The sequence below is a fragment of the Coregonus lavaretus genome (genome assembly GCF_964263955.1).
Source record: "Coregonus lavaretus genome assembly, chromosome: 6".
Lineage (NCBI taxonomy): Eukaryota > Metazoa > Chordata > Actinopteri > Salmoniformes > Salmonidae > Coregonus > Coregonus lavaretus.
The window spans coordinates 58,898,769-58,915,032 of record NC_139993.1 but is presented as its reverse complement, the minus strand read 5'-3'; the positions used below and the strand labels follow the sequence as shown (position 1 = coordinate 58,915,032).

Here is a 16,264-nt window from a genome sequence, read left to right as displayed (position 1 = left end):
GAAAGCTGAAGGTTCGTGTTGCCAAACGTCAGCCTCGAAACCTTAATGACTTGGAGAAGATCTGCAAAGAGGAGTGGGACAAAATCCCTCCTGAGATGTGTGCAAACCTGGTGGCCAACTACAAGAAACGTCTGACCTCTGTGATTGCCAAAAAGGGTTTTGCCACCTAGTACTAAGTCATGCTTTGCAGAGGGGTCAAATACTTATTTCCCTCATTAAAATGCTAATCAATTTATAACATTTATGACATGCGTTTTTCAGAATTTTGTTGTTGTTCTTCTGTCTCTCACTGTTCAAATAAACCTACCATTAAAATTATAGACTGATCATTTCTTTGTCAGTGGGCAAACGTACAAAATCAGCAGGGGATCAAATACTTTTTTCCCTCACTGTAGGTATATTTTCAGAGGTTCACCAACATCCATTAGAATAATCCATTAAGTGACGATATCGTCCAACTCGTGTTAATTTAGACATCGGAGACAGAAATCATGTTTGTTCACTCCCCGTCACGTATAGTTTCAATAAGGTGCTCACTCATCTTTATTAAGGCTGTCAGGCAGTTTGTCTGCAGGCTGTGAGGAAGCCACTTTGACCCGTTTAGTCCATCAGAAACACATGAACACCCTCCCTCTCTCCATCCCTCCCTCTCTCTTTCTGTTCATATGGGACACATTCCCCCCACACCTGCCTCCGATATGTTAGTGACAAGATGGGTTGGTGATGTCTGTGTTAGGATTTTAGGGACATTCCATGGTGTGTGTGTGTGATGTGATGTCAGTGATGTCTCCATTAGCTCAGTTACAGTGCTGGGGGGCTCATGGCTGTGACATTATAGCTCCCAGTGGCCTCGTACCAACACCCCAGTTGAGGGGGGGGGGTGTTTCTCCTTTCCTCTCCCTGATTCTAATTTCACACCCCAGCAGACAGCGAGGGTGACGGATGACTCTCCCAGACACCCAAGAGGAGGGGTGCACTGAGAGCGAGACGGGGGGGGGGGAGAGGAGAGAGAGAGGTAAGGGGGGAGGTAGAGAGAGAGGGAGACAGACTAAGGGAGTGATGAAGCCATAGGAGGAGGGGTCTGCGGGGAGTTTTCCAGTATTGGATTGGCTGTTTAAACCATCCGGCGTTAGGGCTGATGCCTGTTGAAATGTGGTTAATGTGTGAGAGAGCAGCAGACAGTGTTAACCCCACGACAACCACGCTCTGGCCACACCTGGAGAACGGAACAGAAAGAACGTTGTAGCAGATCAAGAGAGAACAGAGGGAAGGAGTGTGAGGTTGACGTCACCTCCGGGGTTGGGGCGCGGAGCGGAGCGCGGCAGGTGGGGGCGGCAATATAAACGTATGGTGGAGATGATGAGGCGTTGAACAGGTATCCGGAGTGGAGGGATCCAGAAGGCCAACGTCCCGTTTATTTTCCCGTTCTTTCGTTCTCTCCATCGCTCTGGCCCTGGACAATGTCTGGCGTGTCGTGGCAGAGGAGGCTAGAGGAAGAGGAGGCGCTGCAACATGTTCTGGAGCAGAGGCACTGGAGGAGGGAGTGGAGCACACTCACATGGGATCACAACGCTTTTCCAGTTGAGTCTCGGGTCTTGTCTCCTGTCACTTTGCGTTTGGGGGGTGATGTTTGGATTGAGGTCAGGGTGCTGGTCTCTGCTGGATCATCTTGGTTTGTTACAAGGGACAGGTATGGGATTGTGAGAGCTTATGCTTATTAAGTAACCAATGGTATTGTATAAGTTTACTTTTTGGGCTTGAAAGGAGCACAGACCTCTTGACGTATTGTGTCTGGTACACACCTTATTATGGTGATTCAGTGTATGATATTTGGCACCGTACATGAACACTCTCTCTTGCAGTCAGTCTGTGTTGTCAGCCAGTGGTGGTGATCAGTGCTCTTCATTGTCTTGTCTCTGTGCTGCCAGAGCTCCAGACCACTACTTTAACCCTCCTCTAGCCAGGCCACCCGTCCATTCCACCCCACACAGCGACACCATTAAAAACCGCACAGGAGACCACCTCATCCACCTTAACCTCCACCTCTACCCCAGGCCTCAGTGACCTGTCACCATAGCAGCCCCCAGGGTAACCTCAGAGACCCAGGTCACCTGAGGGGGGAGTGAGTTAGGCTAGGCTGCCAGCTCAACACTCTCCATCAGTCACAGTGTGTCAGAGGTAGTCCTGTGGCTGGCTGGCCATCACTCACAGTTACAGGGTCTCACAGGCAGTTTAGAAGACACGCGCACACAGGCAGAGACGCTCTCGTTCGCCCACACACATTTGCACACACAAAGATATTCACACACACACACACACACATTAATTATATGTAAACTCACACATACAGAGACACTGTTCTCCCACACACACACACACACACACACACACACACACACACACACAGACTGTGACACACACACACACACAGTGTGGTTAATTAGCGGCTGTGAGCATGAATAACAGTCCCACTGCTGCTCCATTATTCACCGATCACTCGTCTATACTGGTAGGACATCCCCCTTTCCCTCCATTTCCTCCCTCCATCTCCAGCGCTTTGGAGCTTTCATTACCTTTATAAATTATTCAGGGTCTGATTGGAGCCCCTGGGGCCTCTGCCTGCCTACCTGCCTGCCTGCCTGCCTGTCTAGCTGCCTGTCTAGCTACCTGCCTAGCTACCTACCTGCCTACCTGCCTGCCTGTCTGTCTAGCTGCCTACCTGTCTGCCTGCCTGCTGTCTGTCGGTCTGCCTGCCTGCCCACCTGTCTGCCTGCCTGCCCACCTGTCTGCCTGCCCACCTGTCTGCCTGTCCGCCCACCTGTCTGCCTGCCTACCTGTCTGCCTGCCTGCCTACCTGTCTGCCTACTTGTCTGCCTACCTACCTTCCTTCCTTCCTACCTACCTACCTACCTGTCTGCCTACCTACCTGTTACTATTTATTAGCGTGTGGCAGACAGACACGTGTGTAAACTATCTTTCTGATAGTGTGTGGACTAACAACTTTCTTATCCCCCCCCCCCACTTCAGGTAGTACTGATGGTTCATACCACCACTCTTCTAACTCTGCTGTCCTCTCTGGGTTGATGTCTAGGCTCACGAGCGCTCGGAGAGTGTGGAGGTCACCTTTGTCACCCAGCTGGTTAGGAAGCTGATGATCGTCATCGCTCGGCCTGCACGCCTGTTAGAATGTCTGGTAAGAGGAACAAGAGAGGGGAAGACGGGGAATAATCTGAGATGTTTCCCAACAATGTTTCCTTCAAATTAATGAACATCTCACACCTAAGTGCTTGCTGGAGGAAGAAAGATGATGAGTGTCTATATCAGGGTTTACAGATGTGAAAAATGACTCGTTTTCAAATCCTTTTCTTATTTTTCTCATAAATTAGTTCCTATTTGCAAGCCATTCATTTTCCTCCCATAGTTAATAAGCCACCTAGCCACTCAGCGAGGGAAATTAAAGAGATTTACTCCTAATTGTGCGGTAACTCAAGCATGACACTGTATTTATTGTCCTCTGTCCTCAGAGACAGATTCAGTGCACATGAAACAGCCTACAACACATATGTTTATTTATCACCCATAAGGGCTTCCTCCTATCCATCCAACCTCCCAGCTCCTTCTCTCCAGCAGGCCCAGAACGCTGCTGCTCTCTGCCCAGCCAGGGAGAGGGGAGTAGGGGTAGAGACGGTGCTTCATCAACCCCCCTCCTCCTCCTCCATGGCTAAGCAGCTGGAACCTTCCCTCCACCTCAGCCCTCTCTCAGGAGATGTGCGGGAGGGAGGGAGACAGAGGAGAGAATAGAGAGCTGCCCCAGTGCTCACGTCTGTATTTTTTGACTAATCACATGCAGCCGATGATATGACAACACACAAGATGGGTTTTTACAAATGGACGCGCACACAGCTTGAAGAGAGATGGTGGGGGGTAGACTGGGGTGGAGCGGGGTAAACCTAGGCTCTATGGCTCTATGTCTTTGTCAGAGGACAAGGAAACAAAGGATTGTTCACCTACAGTACAGTGCTGCTGTCCGATGTTGTGGATTATTTTGCATTATAAACTGGGTGGTTCGAGCCCTGAATGCTGATTGGCTGACAGCCGTGGTATATCAGACCATATACCACAGATATGACAAAACATATATTTTTACTGCTCTAATTAAGTTGGTAACCAGTTTATTATAGCAATTAGGCACCTCGGGGGTTTGAGGTATATGTCTAATGTACCACAGCTAAGGGCTGTATCCAGGCACTTTGCGTCGTGTCTAAGAACAGCCTTTAGCCGTGGTATATTGGCCATATACCACACCCCCTCGGGCCTTATTGCTTAAATCCATTTTCATGACCTCTTCTTGATAATGCTCTCAGGATATGTGTTCAGGTTCCCCCTCAGGTTGAGCCAGTGAGCCACAACAAACACACACACATTCTAACCTCTATTGCATTGTTTGATTTTAACACACTCTTCTCTCCCTTCCCCTCACTCTACCCCCTTTCCTTTTCTCTCCCTCCCTCTACCACCTCCTCCTTTTCTCTCACCCTCACTCTACCCCCCCCCCCCCCGGTCTGCAGGAGTTTGACCCAGAGGAGTTCTACCACTTGTTGGAAGCAGCAGAGGGCCATGCCAAGGAGGGCCAGGGCATCAAGTCAGACATCCCACGCTACATCATCAGCCAGCTGGGTCTCACCAGGGATCCCGTGGAGGAGATGGCCCAGCTGAGCAGCTACGACAGTGGGAACCCTGACACACCAGAGACAGACGACGCTGTGGATAGTCGAGGAGCTCCCCCTAAAACCAAGGCCCCACGGGAGGAGGACTTTGAGAACATCAAGCTCATCAGCAACGGGGCCTATGGGTAAGACCGAGCGAGAGAGCGACAGACTGAGAGACAGACAGACTTGGACCTTTATGAGACCGTAGATTGAGACTGAAGCTTCCCCATGGTTTTGTTACCCCATGACAATGATGATAACGATCACAAAATGTCTAACATTGTTGACACCATTTGATTATTTCTCTCCTCTTCCCCCTTCTCTCTCTGTGACCCTTCTCTCTCTCTCTCGCTCTCCATCTCCATCTCTCTCTCTCCATCTCTCTCCATCTCCATCTCTCTCTCTCCATCTCGCTCTCTCTCTCTCTCTCTCTCCATCTCTCTCTCTCTCTCTCTCTCTCTCTCTCTCTCCATCTCGCTCTCTCTCTCTCTCTCCATCTCCATCTCTCTCTCTCCATCTCTCTCTCTCCATCTCTCTCTCTCAATCTCTCAATCTCTCTCTCTTCATCTCGCTCTCTCTCTCTCTCTCAATTCAATTTCAATTTCAATTTAATTTAAGGGCTTTATTGGCATGGGAAACGTGTGTTAACATTGCCAAAGCAAGTGAAGTAGATAGTAAACAAAAGTGAAATAAACAATAAATATTAACAGTAAACATTACACTCAGAAGTTTAAAAAGAATAAAGACATTTCAAATGTCATATTATGTATATATACAGTGTTGTAACAATGTGCAAATAGTTAAAGTACAAATGGGAAAATAAATAAACATAAATATGGGTTGTATTTACAATGTTGTTTGTTCTTCACTGGTTGCCCTTTTCTTGTGGCAACAGGTCACAAATATTGCAGCTGTGATGGCACACTGTGGTTTTTCACCCAGTAGATAAGGGAGTTTCTCAAAATTGGGTTTGTTTTCAAATTCTTTGTGGATCGCTGTAATCTGAGGGAAATATGTGTCTCTAATATGGTCATACATTTGGCAGGAGGTTAGGAAGTGCAGCTCAGTTTCCACCTCATTTTGTGGGCAGTGTGCACATAGCCTGTCTTCTCTTGAGAGCCAGGTCTGCCTACGGCGGCCTTTCTCAATATCAAGGCTATGCTCACTGAGTCTGTACATAGTCAAAGCTTTCCTTAAGTTTGACTGAGCCAGGTCTGCCTACGGCGGCCTTTCTCAATATCAAGGCTATGCTCACTGAGTCTGTACATAGTCAAAGCTTTCCTTAAGTTTGGGTCAGTCACAGTGGTCAGGTATTCTGCCACTGTGTACTCTCTGTTTAGGGCCAAATAGCATTCTAGTTTGCTCTGTTTTTTTGTTTGTTCTTTCCAATGTGTCAAGTAATTCTCTTTTTGTTTTCTCATGATTTGGTTGGGTCTAATTGTGTTGTTGTTGTTGTTGTTGTTGTCCTGGGGCTGTGTGGGGTCTGTTTGTGTTTGTGAACAGAGCCCCAGGACAAGCTTACTTAGGGGACTCTTCTCCAAGTTCATCTCTTTGTAGGTGATGGCTTTGTTATGGAAGGTTTGGGAATCGCTTCCTTTTAAGTGGTTATAGAATTTAACGGCTCTTTTCTGGATTTTGATAATTAGCGGGTATTGGCCTAATTCTGCTCTGCATGCATTATTTGGTGTTTTACGTTGTACACGGAGGATGTTTTTGCAGAATTCTGCATGCAGAGTCTCAATTTGGTGTTTGTCCCATTTTGTGAATTCTTGGTTGGTGAGCGGACCCCAGACCTCAGAACCATTAAGGGCAATGGGTTCTATAACTGATTCAAGTATTTTTAGCCAGATCCTAATTGGTATGTCAAATTTTATGTTCCTTTTGATGGCATAGAAGGCCCTTCTTGCCTTGTCTCTCAGATCGTTCACAGCTTTGTGGAAGTTACCTGTGGCGCTGATGTTTAGGCCGAGGTATGTATAGTTTTTTGTGTGCTCTAGGGCAACGGTGTCTAGATGGAATTTGTATTTGTGGTCCTGGCAACTGGACCTTTTTTGGAACACCATTATTTTTGTCTTACTGAGATTTACTGTCAGGGCCCAGGTATGACAGAATCTGTGCAGAAGATCTAGGTGCTGCTGTAGGCCCTCCTTGGTTGGTGACAGAAGCACCAGATCATCAGCAAACAGAAGACATTTGACTTCATATTCTAGTAGGGTGAGGCCGGGTGCTGCAGACTGTTCTAGTGCCCTCGCCAATTCGTTGATATATATGTTGAAGAGGGTGGGGCTTAAACTGCATCCCTGTCTCACCCCACGGCCCTGTGGAAAGAAATGTGTGTGTTTTTTGCCAATTTTAACCGCACACTTGTTGTTTGTGTACATGGATTTTATAATGTCGTATGTTTTTCCCCCAACCCCACTTTCCATCAATTTGTATAGCAGACCCTCATGCCAAATTGAGTCAAAAGCTTTTTTGAAATCAACAAAGCATGAGAAGACTTTGCCTTTGTTTTGGTTTGTTTGTTTGTCAATTAGGGTGTGCAGGGTGAATATGTGGTCTGTCGTACGGTAATTTGGTAAAAAGCCAATTTGACATTTGCTCAGTACATTGTTTTCACTGAGGAAATGAACTAGTCTGCTGTTAATGATAATGCAGAGGATTTTCCCAAGGTTGCTGTTGACGCATATCCCACGGTAGTTATTGGGTTCAAATTTGTCTCCACTTTTGTGGATTGGGGTGATCAGTCCTTGGTTCCAAATATTGGGGAAGATGCCAGAGCTAAGGATGATGTTAAAGAGTTTAAGTATAGCTAATTGAAATTTGTGGTCTGTATATTTTATCATTTCATTGACGATACCATCAACACCACAGGACTTTTTGGGTTGGAGGGTTTGTATTTTGTCCTGTAGTTCATTCAATGTAATTGGAGAATCCAGTGGGTTCTGGTAGTCTTTAATAGTTGATTCTAAGATTTGCATTTGATCATGTATATTTTTTTGCTGTTTGTTCTCTGTTATAGGGCCAAAAAGATTGGAGAAGTGGTTTACCCATACATCTCCGTTTTGGATAGATAGCTCTTCGTGTTGTTGTTTGTTTAGTGTTTTCCAATTTTCCCAGAAGTGGTTAGAGTCTATGGATTCTTCAATTACATTGAGCTGATTTCTGACATGCTGTTCCTTCTTTTTCCGTAGTGTATTTCTGTATTGTTTTAGTGATTCACCATAGTGAAGGCGTAGGCTCAGGTTTTCTGGGTCTCAATGTTTTTGGTTGGATAGGTTTCTCAATTTCTTTCTTAGGTTTTTGCATTCTTCATCAAACCATTTATCACTGTTATTACTTTTCTTTGGTTTTCTGTTAGAGATTTTTAGATTTGATAGGGAAGCTGAGAGGTCAAATATACTGTTTAGGTTTTCTACTGCCAAGTGTACACCTTCACTATTACAGTGGAACGTTTTGTCCAGGAAGTTGTCTAGAATGGATAGAATTTGTTGTTTCCTAATTGTTTTTTGGTAGGTTTCAACACTACTTTCCTTCCATCTATAGCATTTCTTAATATTATTCAGTTCCTTTGGCTTTGATGCCTCATGATTGAGTATTGCTCTGTTCAAGTAGACTGTGATTTTGCTGTGGTCTGATAGGGGTGTCAGTGGGCTGACTGTGAACGCTCTGAGAGACTCTGCGTTGAGGTCAGTGATAAAGTAGTCTACAGTACTACTGCCAAGAGATGAGCTATAGGTGTACCTACCATAGGAGTCCCCTCGAAGCCTACCATTGACTATGTACATACCCAGTGTGCGACAGAGCTGCAGTAGTCGTGACCCGTTTTTGTTGGTTATGTTGTCGTAGTTGTGCCTAGGGGGGCATATGGGGGAGGGAATGCTGTCACCTCCAGGTAGGTGTTTGTCCCCCTGTGTGCTGAGGGTGTCAGGTTCTTGTCCAGTTCTGGCATTTAGGTCGCCACAGACTAGTACATGTCCCTGGGTCTGGAAATGATTGATTTCCCCCTCCAGGATGGAGAAACTGTCTTCATTAAAGTATGGGGATTCTAGTGGGGGGATATAGGTAGCACACAGGAGGACATTTTTCTCAGTTGAGATAAGTTCCTTTTGAATTTCTAACCAAATGTAAAATGTTCCTGTTTTGATTAATTTAATAGAGTGAGTTAGGTCTGCTCTATACCAAATTAGCATACCCCCTGAGTCCCTTCCCTGTTTCACACCTGGTAGTTTGGTGGATGGGACTACCAGCTCTCTGTAACCTAGAGGGCAACCAGTGGGTCCGTCTCCTCTATACCATGTTTCTTGTAGGATGACAATGTCTGTATTTCCGATTTCTTTGGTGAAGTCCAGATTCCTGCTCTTTAGGCCAAAGGCAGATGACCTTAGGCCTTGGATATTCCAGGATGAAATAGAGAAGGCTTTGTGTTCCATAAAGTGTCTAATGTTGTTGGTTGTGTGGTTTGGCCTCTCTCTCTCTCTCTCTCTCTCTCTCTCTCTCTATCTCGCTCTCTCTCTCTCTCTCTCTCTCTCTCTCTCACTCTCTCTCTATCTCGCTCTCTCTCTCTCTCTCTCCATCTCCACTCTCTCTCTCTCTCTCTCTCTCTCTCTATCTCGCTCTCTATCTCGCTCTCTCTCTCCATCTCCTCTCTCTCTCTCTCTCTCTCTCTCTCTCTCTCACTCTCTCTCTCTCTCTCTCTCTCTCTCACTCTCTCTCTCTATCTCGCTCTCTCTCTCTCTCTCCATCTCCACTCTCTCTCTCTCTCTCTCTCTCTCTCTCTATCTCTCTCTCTCTCTCTATCTCGCTCTCTCTCTCTATCTCGCTCTCTCTCTCTCTCTCCATCTCCTCTCTCTCTCTCTCTCTCTCTCTCTCTCTCTCTCTCTCTCTCCAGTGCTGTGTTTCTGGTGCGACACAAGGAGACCCGTCAGCGTTTTGCCATGAAGAAGATCAACAAGCAGAACCTGATCCTGAGGAACCAGATCCAGCAGGCCTTCGTAGAGAGAGACATCCTGACCTTCGCTGAGAACCCCTTTGTGGTCTCCATGTTCTGCTCCTTCGAGACACGCAGACACCTCTGTATGGTGATGGAGTATGTAGAAGGTGACTGCTGATTATACACACAGTTCACAAACATCAGGGGTAGCCAACCCTGCTCCTGTTGTAACTGATCCAGCTAATCAAGGTCCTGATGAGCAGCTAATTAGTAGAATCGGGAAGGGGCATCCTTCTTCATTACTTACTGTATACACACACTGACACAGTTTCTTCCAACTCCATGTTTGTGACTCGGGGTGTATACTGACTGTCGTTGCCTTTACCCCGACTGGGTGGTGACTGACTGTCGTTGCCTTTACCCCGACTGGGTGGTGACTGACTGTCGTTGCCTTTACCCCGACTGGGTGGTGACTGACTGTCGTTGCCTTTACCCTGACTGGGTGGTGACTGACTGTCGTTGCATCTACTCCGACTGGGTGGTGACTGACTGTCGTTGCCTTTACCCCGACTGGGTGGTGACTGACTGTCGTTGCCTTTACCCTGACTGGGTGGTGACTGACTGTCGTTGCCTTTACCCTGACTGGGTGGTGACTGACTGTCGTTGCCTTTACCCTGACTGGGTGGTGACTGACTGTCGTTGCCTTTACCCTGACTGGGTGGTGACTGACTGTCGTTGCCTTTACCCTGACTGGGTGGTGACTGACTGTCGTTGCCTTTACCCTGACTGGGTGGTGACTGACTGTTGTTGCCTTTACCCTGACTGGGTGGTGACTGACTGTCGTTGCCTCTACTCCGACTGGGTGGTGACTGACTGTCGTTGCCTTTACCCCGACTGGGTGGTGACTGACTGTCGTTGCCTTTACCCTGACTGGGTGGTGACTGACTGTCGTTGCCTTTACCCCGACTGGGTGGTGACTGACTGTCGTTGCCTCTACTCCGACTGGGTGGTGACTGACTGTCGTTGCCTCTACTCCGACTGGGTGGTGACTGACTGTCGTTGCCTTTACCCCGACTGGGTGGTGACTGACTGTCGTTGCCTTTACCCTGACTGGGTGGTGACTGACTGTCGTTGCCTCTACTCCGACTGGGTGGTGACTGACTGTCGTTGCCTCTACTCCGACTGGGTGGTGACTGACTGTCGTTGCCTTTACCCCGACTGGGTGGTGACTGACTGTCGTTGCCTTTACCCTGACTGGGTGGTGACTGGAGGTGTATACTGACTGCCTCTACACTGACTAGGATGTGACTGGGGGTGTATACTGACTGCCTCTACACTGACTAGGATGTGACTGGGGGTGTATACTGACTGCCTCTACACTGACTAGGATGTGACTGGGGGTGTATACTGACTGCCTCTACACTGACTAGGATGTGACTGGGGGTGTATACTGACTGCCTCTACACTGACTAGGATGTGACTGGGGGTTTATACTGACTGCCTCTACACTGACTAGGATGTGACTGGGGGTGTATACTGACTGCCTCTACACTGACTAGGATGTGACTGGGGGTGTATACTGACTGCCTCTACACTGACTAGGATGTGACTGGGGGTGTATACTGACTGCCTCTACACTGACTAGGATGTGACTGGGGGTGTATACTGACTGCCTCTACACTGACTAGGATGTGACTGGGGGTGTATACTGACTGCCTCTACACTGACTAGGATGTGACTGGGGGTGTATACTGACTGCCTCTACCCTCCCCAGGTGGTGACTGTGCCACCCTGCTGAAGAGCATCGGAGCTCTGCCCGTGGACATGGCACGCATGTACTTCGCTGAGACTGTGCTGGCACTGGAGTACCTCCACAACTATGGCATTGTACACAGAGACCTCAAACCTGACAAGTAAGACACACACACACACACACACACACACTGTCCTCTAGTCTAGAAAGCTTTAACTGCCATATGACTTGCCATTGATCATTAATACTTCTCATGGGCTTTAATAATTCACGATCTATATGCTTTATTCACTATCTCATGATGCTAACATCATATCTCTCTCCCCCCTTCCTGCAGTCTTCTGATCACGTCAATGGGCCACATCAAGCTGACAGACTTTGGGCTGTCTAAGATCGGTCTGATGAGCCTCACCACCAACCTGTATGAAGGACACATAGAGAAAGATACCAGGGAGTTCCTGGATAAACAGGTACAGAGAGAGAGAGAGAGAGAGAGAGAGACCTCTGGCCAGGGGCAGACAGGGACTAAAAATCGTCCAAGGCATTTCTAACACACCAGCCCATTTTTTTCCACATCGGCCCATTTTCTTTCCTGGAGGCCCCCACATGGGCCAATTTTTTATTTGAGGCCCCCATTATTTGCCAGATAATTATCATTTTGCACAAAAAAAAAAAAAAAATTAGACAGGCCCACTAGGCTTAAAATGGACCAGCCCATCTAGCATTTGCCCTGAAATGCCAGATGACCAGTCCGCCCCTGCCTCTAGCGCCCAACACATAACACCCTAACTCTGTAACTGGTCACTCACTCTTCCCTTATGTATAACAGTGTCTATGACCGAAGTGTATGACAATGTGAACAGGTATGAGACAAACGGACTAAGGGAAAATGCAACGTTGTACAGTATGTTGGTGGGCATTTCTCTATTTCTCCCTGCCTATACTTGACCCTTCCCCTCTGTGTGTGTATGACCAGGTGTGTGGTACCCCAGAGTACATAGCCCCAGAGGTGATCCTGAGACAGGGCTACGGGAAGCCAGTGGACTGGTGGGCCATGGGGGTCATCCTGTATGAGTTCCTGGTGGGCTGTGCCCCTTTCTTTGGAGACACGCCTGAGGAGCTCTTTGGACAGGTCATCAGTGGTGAGTACCACGGATAACGGACACACATTAACACAGGGAGTCTGAATTGTTAACAGAGGGAAAAGGGAGAGGGAGAGAGAGAAATGTAAGAAAAAGTATCGCTTTGTTTTACAAACGTTTGTGGAAAAATCCATCTGACCACAGTGTCTGCTCCATGTCTCTATTTGTAGATGAGATCATATGGCCAGAGGAGGAGGAGGCTCTTCCTAACGATGCCCAGGACCTCATCTCTAAACTCCTTAGACAGAACCCTCTGGAGAGGCTAGGCACAGGTGATGGTTTGGAAACATGTTATTTGACAAACATAACTCATAGAAACAAATAGAGGACCTGCACGTCTCACATTACACAGTTTCAAATTGTCATTTGCTCTTTATCGGTCTGTTTGTGTTGTAGGCAGTGGTCTCCATCTCATTCCTTCTCTCTGTGTTGTAGGCAGTGGTCTCCATCTCATTCCTTCTCTCTGTGTTGTAGGCAGTGGTCTCCATCTCATTCCTTCTCTCTGTGTTGTAGGCAGTGGTCTCCATCTCATTCCTTCTCTCTGTGTTGTAGGCAGTGGTCTCCATCTCATTCCTTCTCTCTGTGTTGTAGGCAGTGGTCTCCATCTCATTCCTTCTCTCTGTGTTGTAGGCAGTGGTCTCCATCTCATTCCTTCTCTCTGTGTTGTAGGCAGTGGTCTCCATCTCATTCCTTCTCTCTGTGTTGTGTAGGCAGTGGTCTCCATCTCATTCCTTCTCTCTGTGTTGTGTAGGCAGTGGTCTCCATCTCATTCCTTCTCTCTGTGTTGTAGGCAGTGCATTTGAGGTGAAACAGCACCGGTTCTTCTATAACCTGGACTGGAACACTCTGCTGAGACAGAAGGCAGAGTTCATCCCTCAGCTAGAATCAGAGGACGACACCAGCTACTTTGACAGTAAGTCACACCTGCTGTACCTCCAGTAACACCCTGAGCCTATTCTACTATTTCTTTACTCAAACAACATTGGAACAATAGAATACAACTCCTGAAAATGAGTTAGTGGACAGTCCAGTCCAGTAGTCTTGTGTAACGCTACTCTCTCTCTCTCTCTCTCTCTCTCCAGCCCGTTCAGACAGGTACCACCACATGGACTCTGAAGACGAAGACGACGCCAACGATGACGAACACGTAGAGATACGCCAGTTCTCCTCCTGCTCGCCCCGCTTCAGCAAGGTAAACAACACACACACACACACACAGAGCACCCCCTTGCTGAAAATGTCATCACTTCATGTACAACATCATTTTCCATTTTTAAAAAAAATAATAAAATCAAACTGTGTGTGTAGGTGTACAGCAGTATGGAGCGTCTGTCCCTCCATGAGGAGAAGAGGAACCCCCCGCCCACCAAGCGGAGCCTTAGTGAGGAAGGGGGAGAACGCATCGACAGCCTCAGTAGTCTGAAGTCCAGAGACCGTGCCTGGCTGGTGGGGTCACCTGAGATGTGAGTATAGGGGGGTTCTTCTGAGGACACCAAAGCCTCATTTACTGATAGTCTGTACTCATTATTTAAGTCTTCCACTAAATGAGCGTTCGGTCTCTTCCATCACCAACAACAGAACTGTTGCCTTAGAGATTTTTAATCGCTAGCAATTTACCTGGCTACGGTCGTTGACAAACATCATATATTCTGTATGTGCTGTATGGTAACCTCCCTCCCTGTGTGTCTCCCTCCCTCAGCCTGCGTAAGCGTCTGTCTGTCTCAGAGTCGTCCCACACCGAGAGCGACTCCAGCCCTCCCCTGACAGTGCGAAGACGCTGCTGCTCCGCCATCATCGAGATGCCGCGCTTCGCCATCTCCTCAGAGGAGGAAGCAGGGGTGGCCCCCAGCCATAAGAGCCCCAGCCTGCTCAGCCAGACCCCCGGTGGGGTCAGGGGCCCCCGCAGCGAGGACCTGCCCCTCTCCATCCCTGAGCTCCCTGTGGAGAGAGAGCTGAAACTGGACGAGTCCCCAACAACACCAGACTCTACAGCCAGCCAGCTCAGCAAAGCCACACTCACACGTCAGTACAGTGCAATATAATATAATACAACTTTATTGTCCATATGTTACAGCAAACAACAGAAACTGGCAAAACATATACTATATATGGATATACTGTGTGTCTGCTTTGATTCCATTCACATTACAAAATGTCTTACAGTATTTACCTGTTACTGGATTCCCTGTCTTTACCTCTGACTTTATCTCTGTCTTTACCTCTGACTTTACCTCTGACTTTACCTCTGACTTTACCTCTGACTTTACCTCTGACTTTATCTCTGACTTTACCTCTGACTTTACCTCTGACTTTACCTCTGACTTTATCTCTGACTTTATCTCTGACTTTACCTCTGTCTTTACCTCTGACTTTACCTCTGACTTTACCTCTGACTTTATCTCTGACTTTACCTCTGACTTTACCTCTGACTTTATCTCTGACTTTACCTCTGACTTTACCTCTGACTTTACCTCTGACTTTACCTCTGACTTTATCTCTGACTTTATCTCTGACTTTACCTCTGACTTTACCTCTGACTTTACCTCTGTCTTTATCTCTGACTTTATCTCTGTCTTTACCTCTGACTTTACCTCTGACTTTATCTCTGTCTTTACCTCTGTCTTTACCTCTGACTTTACCTCTGACTTTATCTCTGACTTTATCTCTGTCTTTACCTCTGACTTTACCTCTGACTTTATCTCTGACTTTATCTCTGACTTTACCTCTGACTTTCTCTGACTTTATCTCTGACTTTACCTCTGACTTTACCTCTGACTTTACCTCTGACTTTATCTCTGACTTTACCTCTGACTTTACCTCTGTCTTTACCTCTGACTTTACCTCTGACTTTACCTCTATCTCTTCTCTATCTCTCTCTCTCCATAGCGGGCAGTTCAGGAGATGTGTGGGAGCGTGGTTCAGGGGCAGACAGCTCTCCCTCTACCCCTAAGGCCATCAGTGACCTGGCAGCTAGGAGGGCCCGCCACAGACTGTTGTCTGGAGACACAGACAAACACGCCCAGTCCAGACCCCTCAACAAGGTCATCAAGTCAGCCTCCGCTACCACCCTCTCACTCATGATTCCTGCAGGTATGGCTGAGTGTTTTAAGAGCGAGGAATGTGTGATTTGTGCGCTTCTGTCTTTGTGTATTGAGATGTGTTGTGTGTCTGTCTGTTAATGTATGTGTGTCTGTCTGTCTGTGTCTGTCTGTGTCTGTTTGTGTCTGTTTGTGTTTGTCTGTGTGTTAGTGTCTGTCTGTCTCTGTTAGTGTCTGTCTGTGTATGTCTGTCAGTGTCTCTGTCTGCCTGTGTCTGTCTTTCTGTGAACTGTATGTATGTGTCTGGCTTTTTCTTTCTTTCTGTACTTTTTTAGCTACACCATCTGTCCGTTTTTAGAACTTGTTGTGAATGTTGAAAATCAATTGCATTTATGTGCATTTAGTAACCGGACTGGTCTCCCTATTAAACAATCTCCTTCGCTCCTCCATCTTTAGATCACCACGGGGCCTCCCCATTGGCCAGCCCCATGTCACCCCACTCCTTCTCGTCCAATCCCTCGTCCAGAGACTCCTCCCCCAGTAGAGACCTGTCCCCAGCCGTGGCCAACATCAAACCCGCCATCATCATCCACAAGGTGGGCAAGAAGTACGGCTTCACCCTCCGAGCCATCAGGGTGTACATGGGAGACACAGACATCTACACAGTGCATCATATGGTCTGGGTGAGTAGT

The 16,264-nt window shown here is 47.4% G+C and overlaps 1 protein-coding gene across 1 annotated transcript in view; it reads left to right on the top strand.

The window, feature by feature from the left end:
• LOC311130287 (microtubule-associated serine/threonine-protein kinase 2-like) overlaps positions 1–16,264 on the top strand; it is a 283,934-nt gene that overhangs the window by 258,693 nt on the left and 8,977 nt on the right. The window contains exons 11-23 of the mRNA XM_084163019.1: positions 3,092–3,193; positions 4,569–4,852; positions 9,598–9,806; positions 11,414–11,552; positions 11,730–11,862; positions 12,369–12,534; positions 12,705–12,806; positions 13,325–13,447; positions 13,617–13,726; positions 13,843–13,997; positions 14,234–14,556; positions 15,421–15,624; positions 16,029–16,255. Coding sequence (XP_084019145.1) covers positions 3,092–3,193; positions 4,569–4,852; positions 9,598–9,806; positions 11,414–11,552; positions 11,730–11,862; positions 12,369–12,534; positions 12,705–12,806; positions 13,325–13,447; positions 13,617–13,726; positions 13,843–13,997; positions 14,234–14,556; positions 15,421–15,624; positions 16,029–16,255 — 2,277 coding nt within the window. The remainder of the gene's footprint in view (positions 1–3,091; positions 3,194–4,568; positions 4,853–9,597; positions 9,807–11,413; positions 11,553–11,729; positions 11,863–12,368; positions 12,535–12,704; positions 12,807–13,324; positions 13,448–13,616; positions 13,727–13,842; positions 13,998–14,233; positions 14,557–15,420; positions 15,625–16,028; positions 16,256–16,264) is intronic.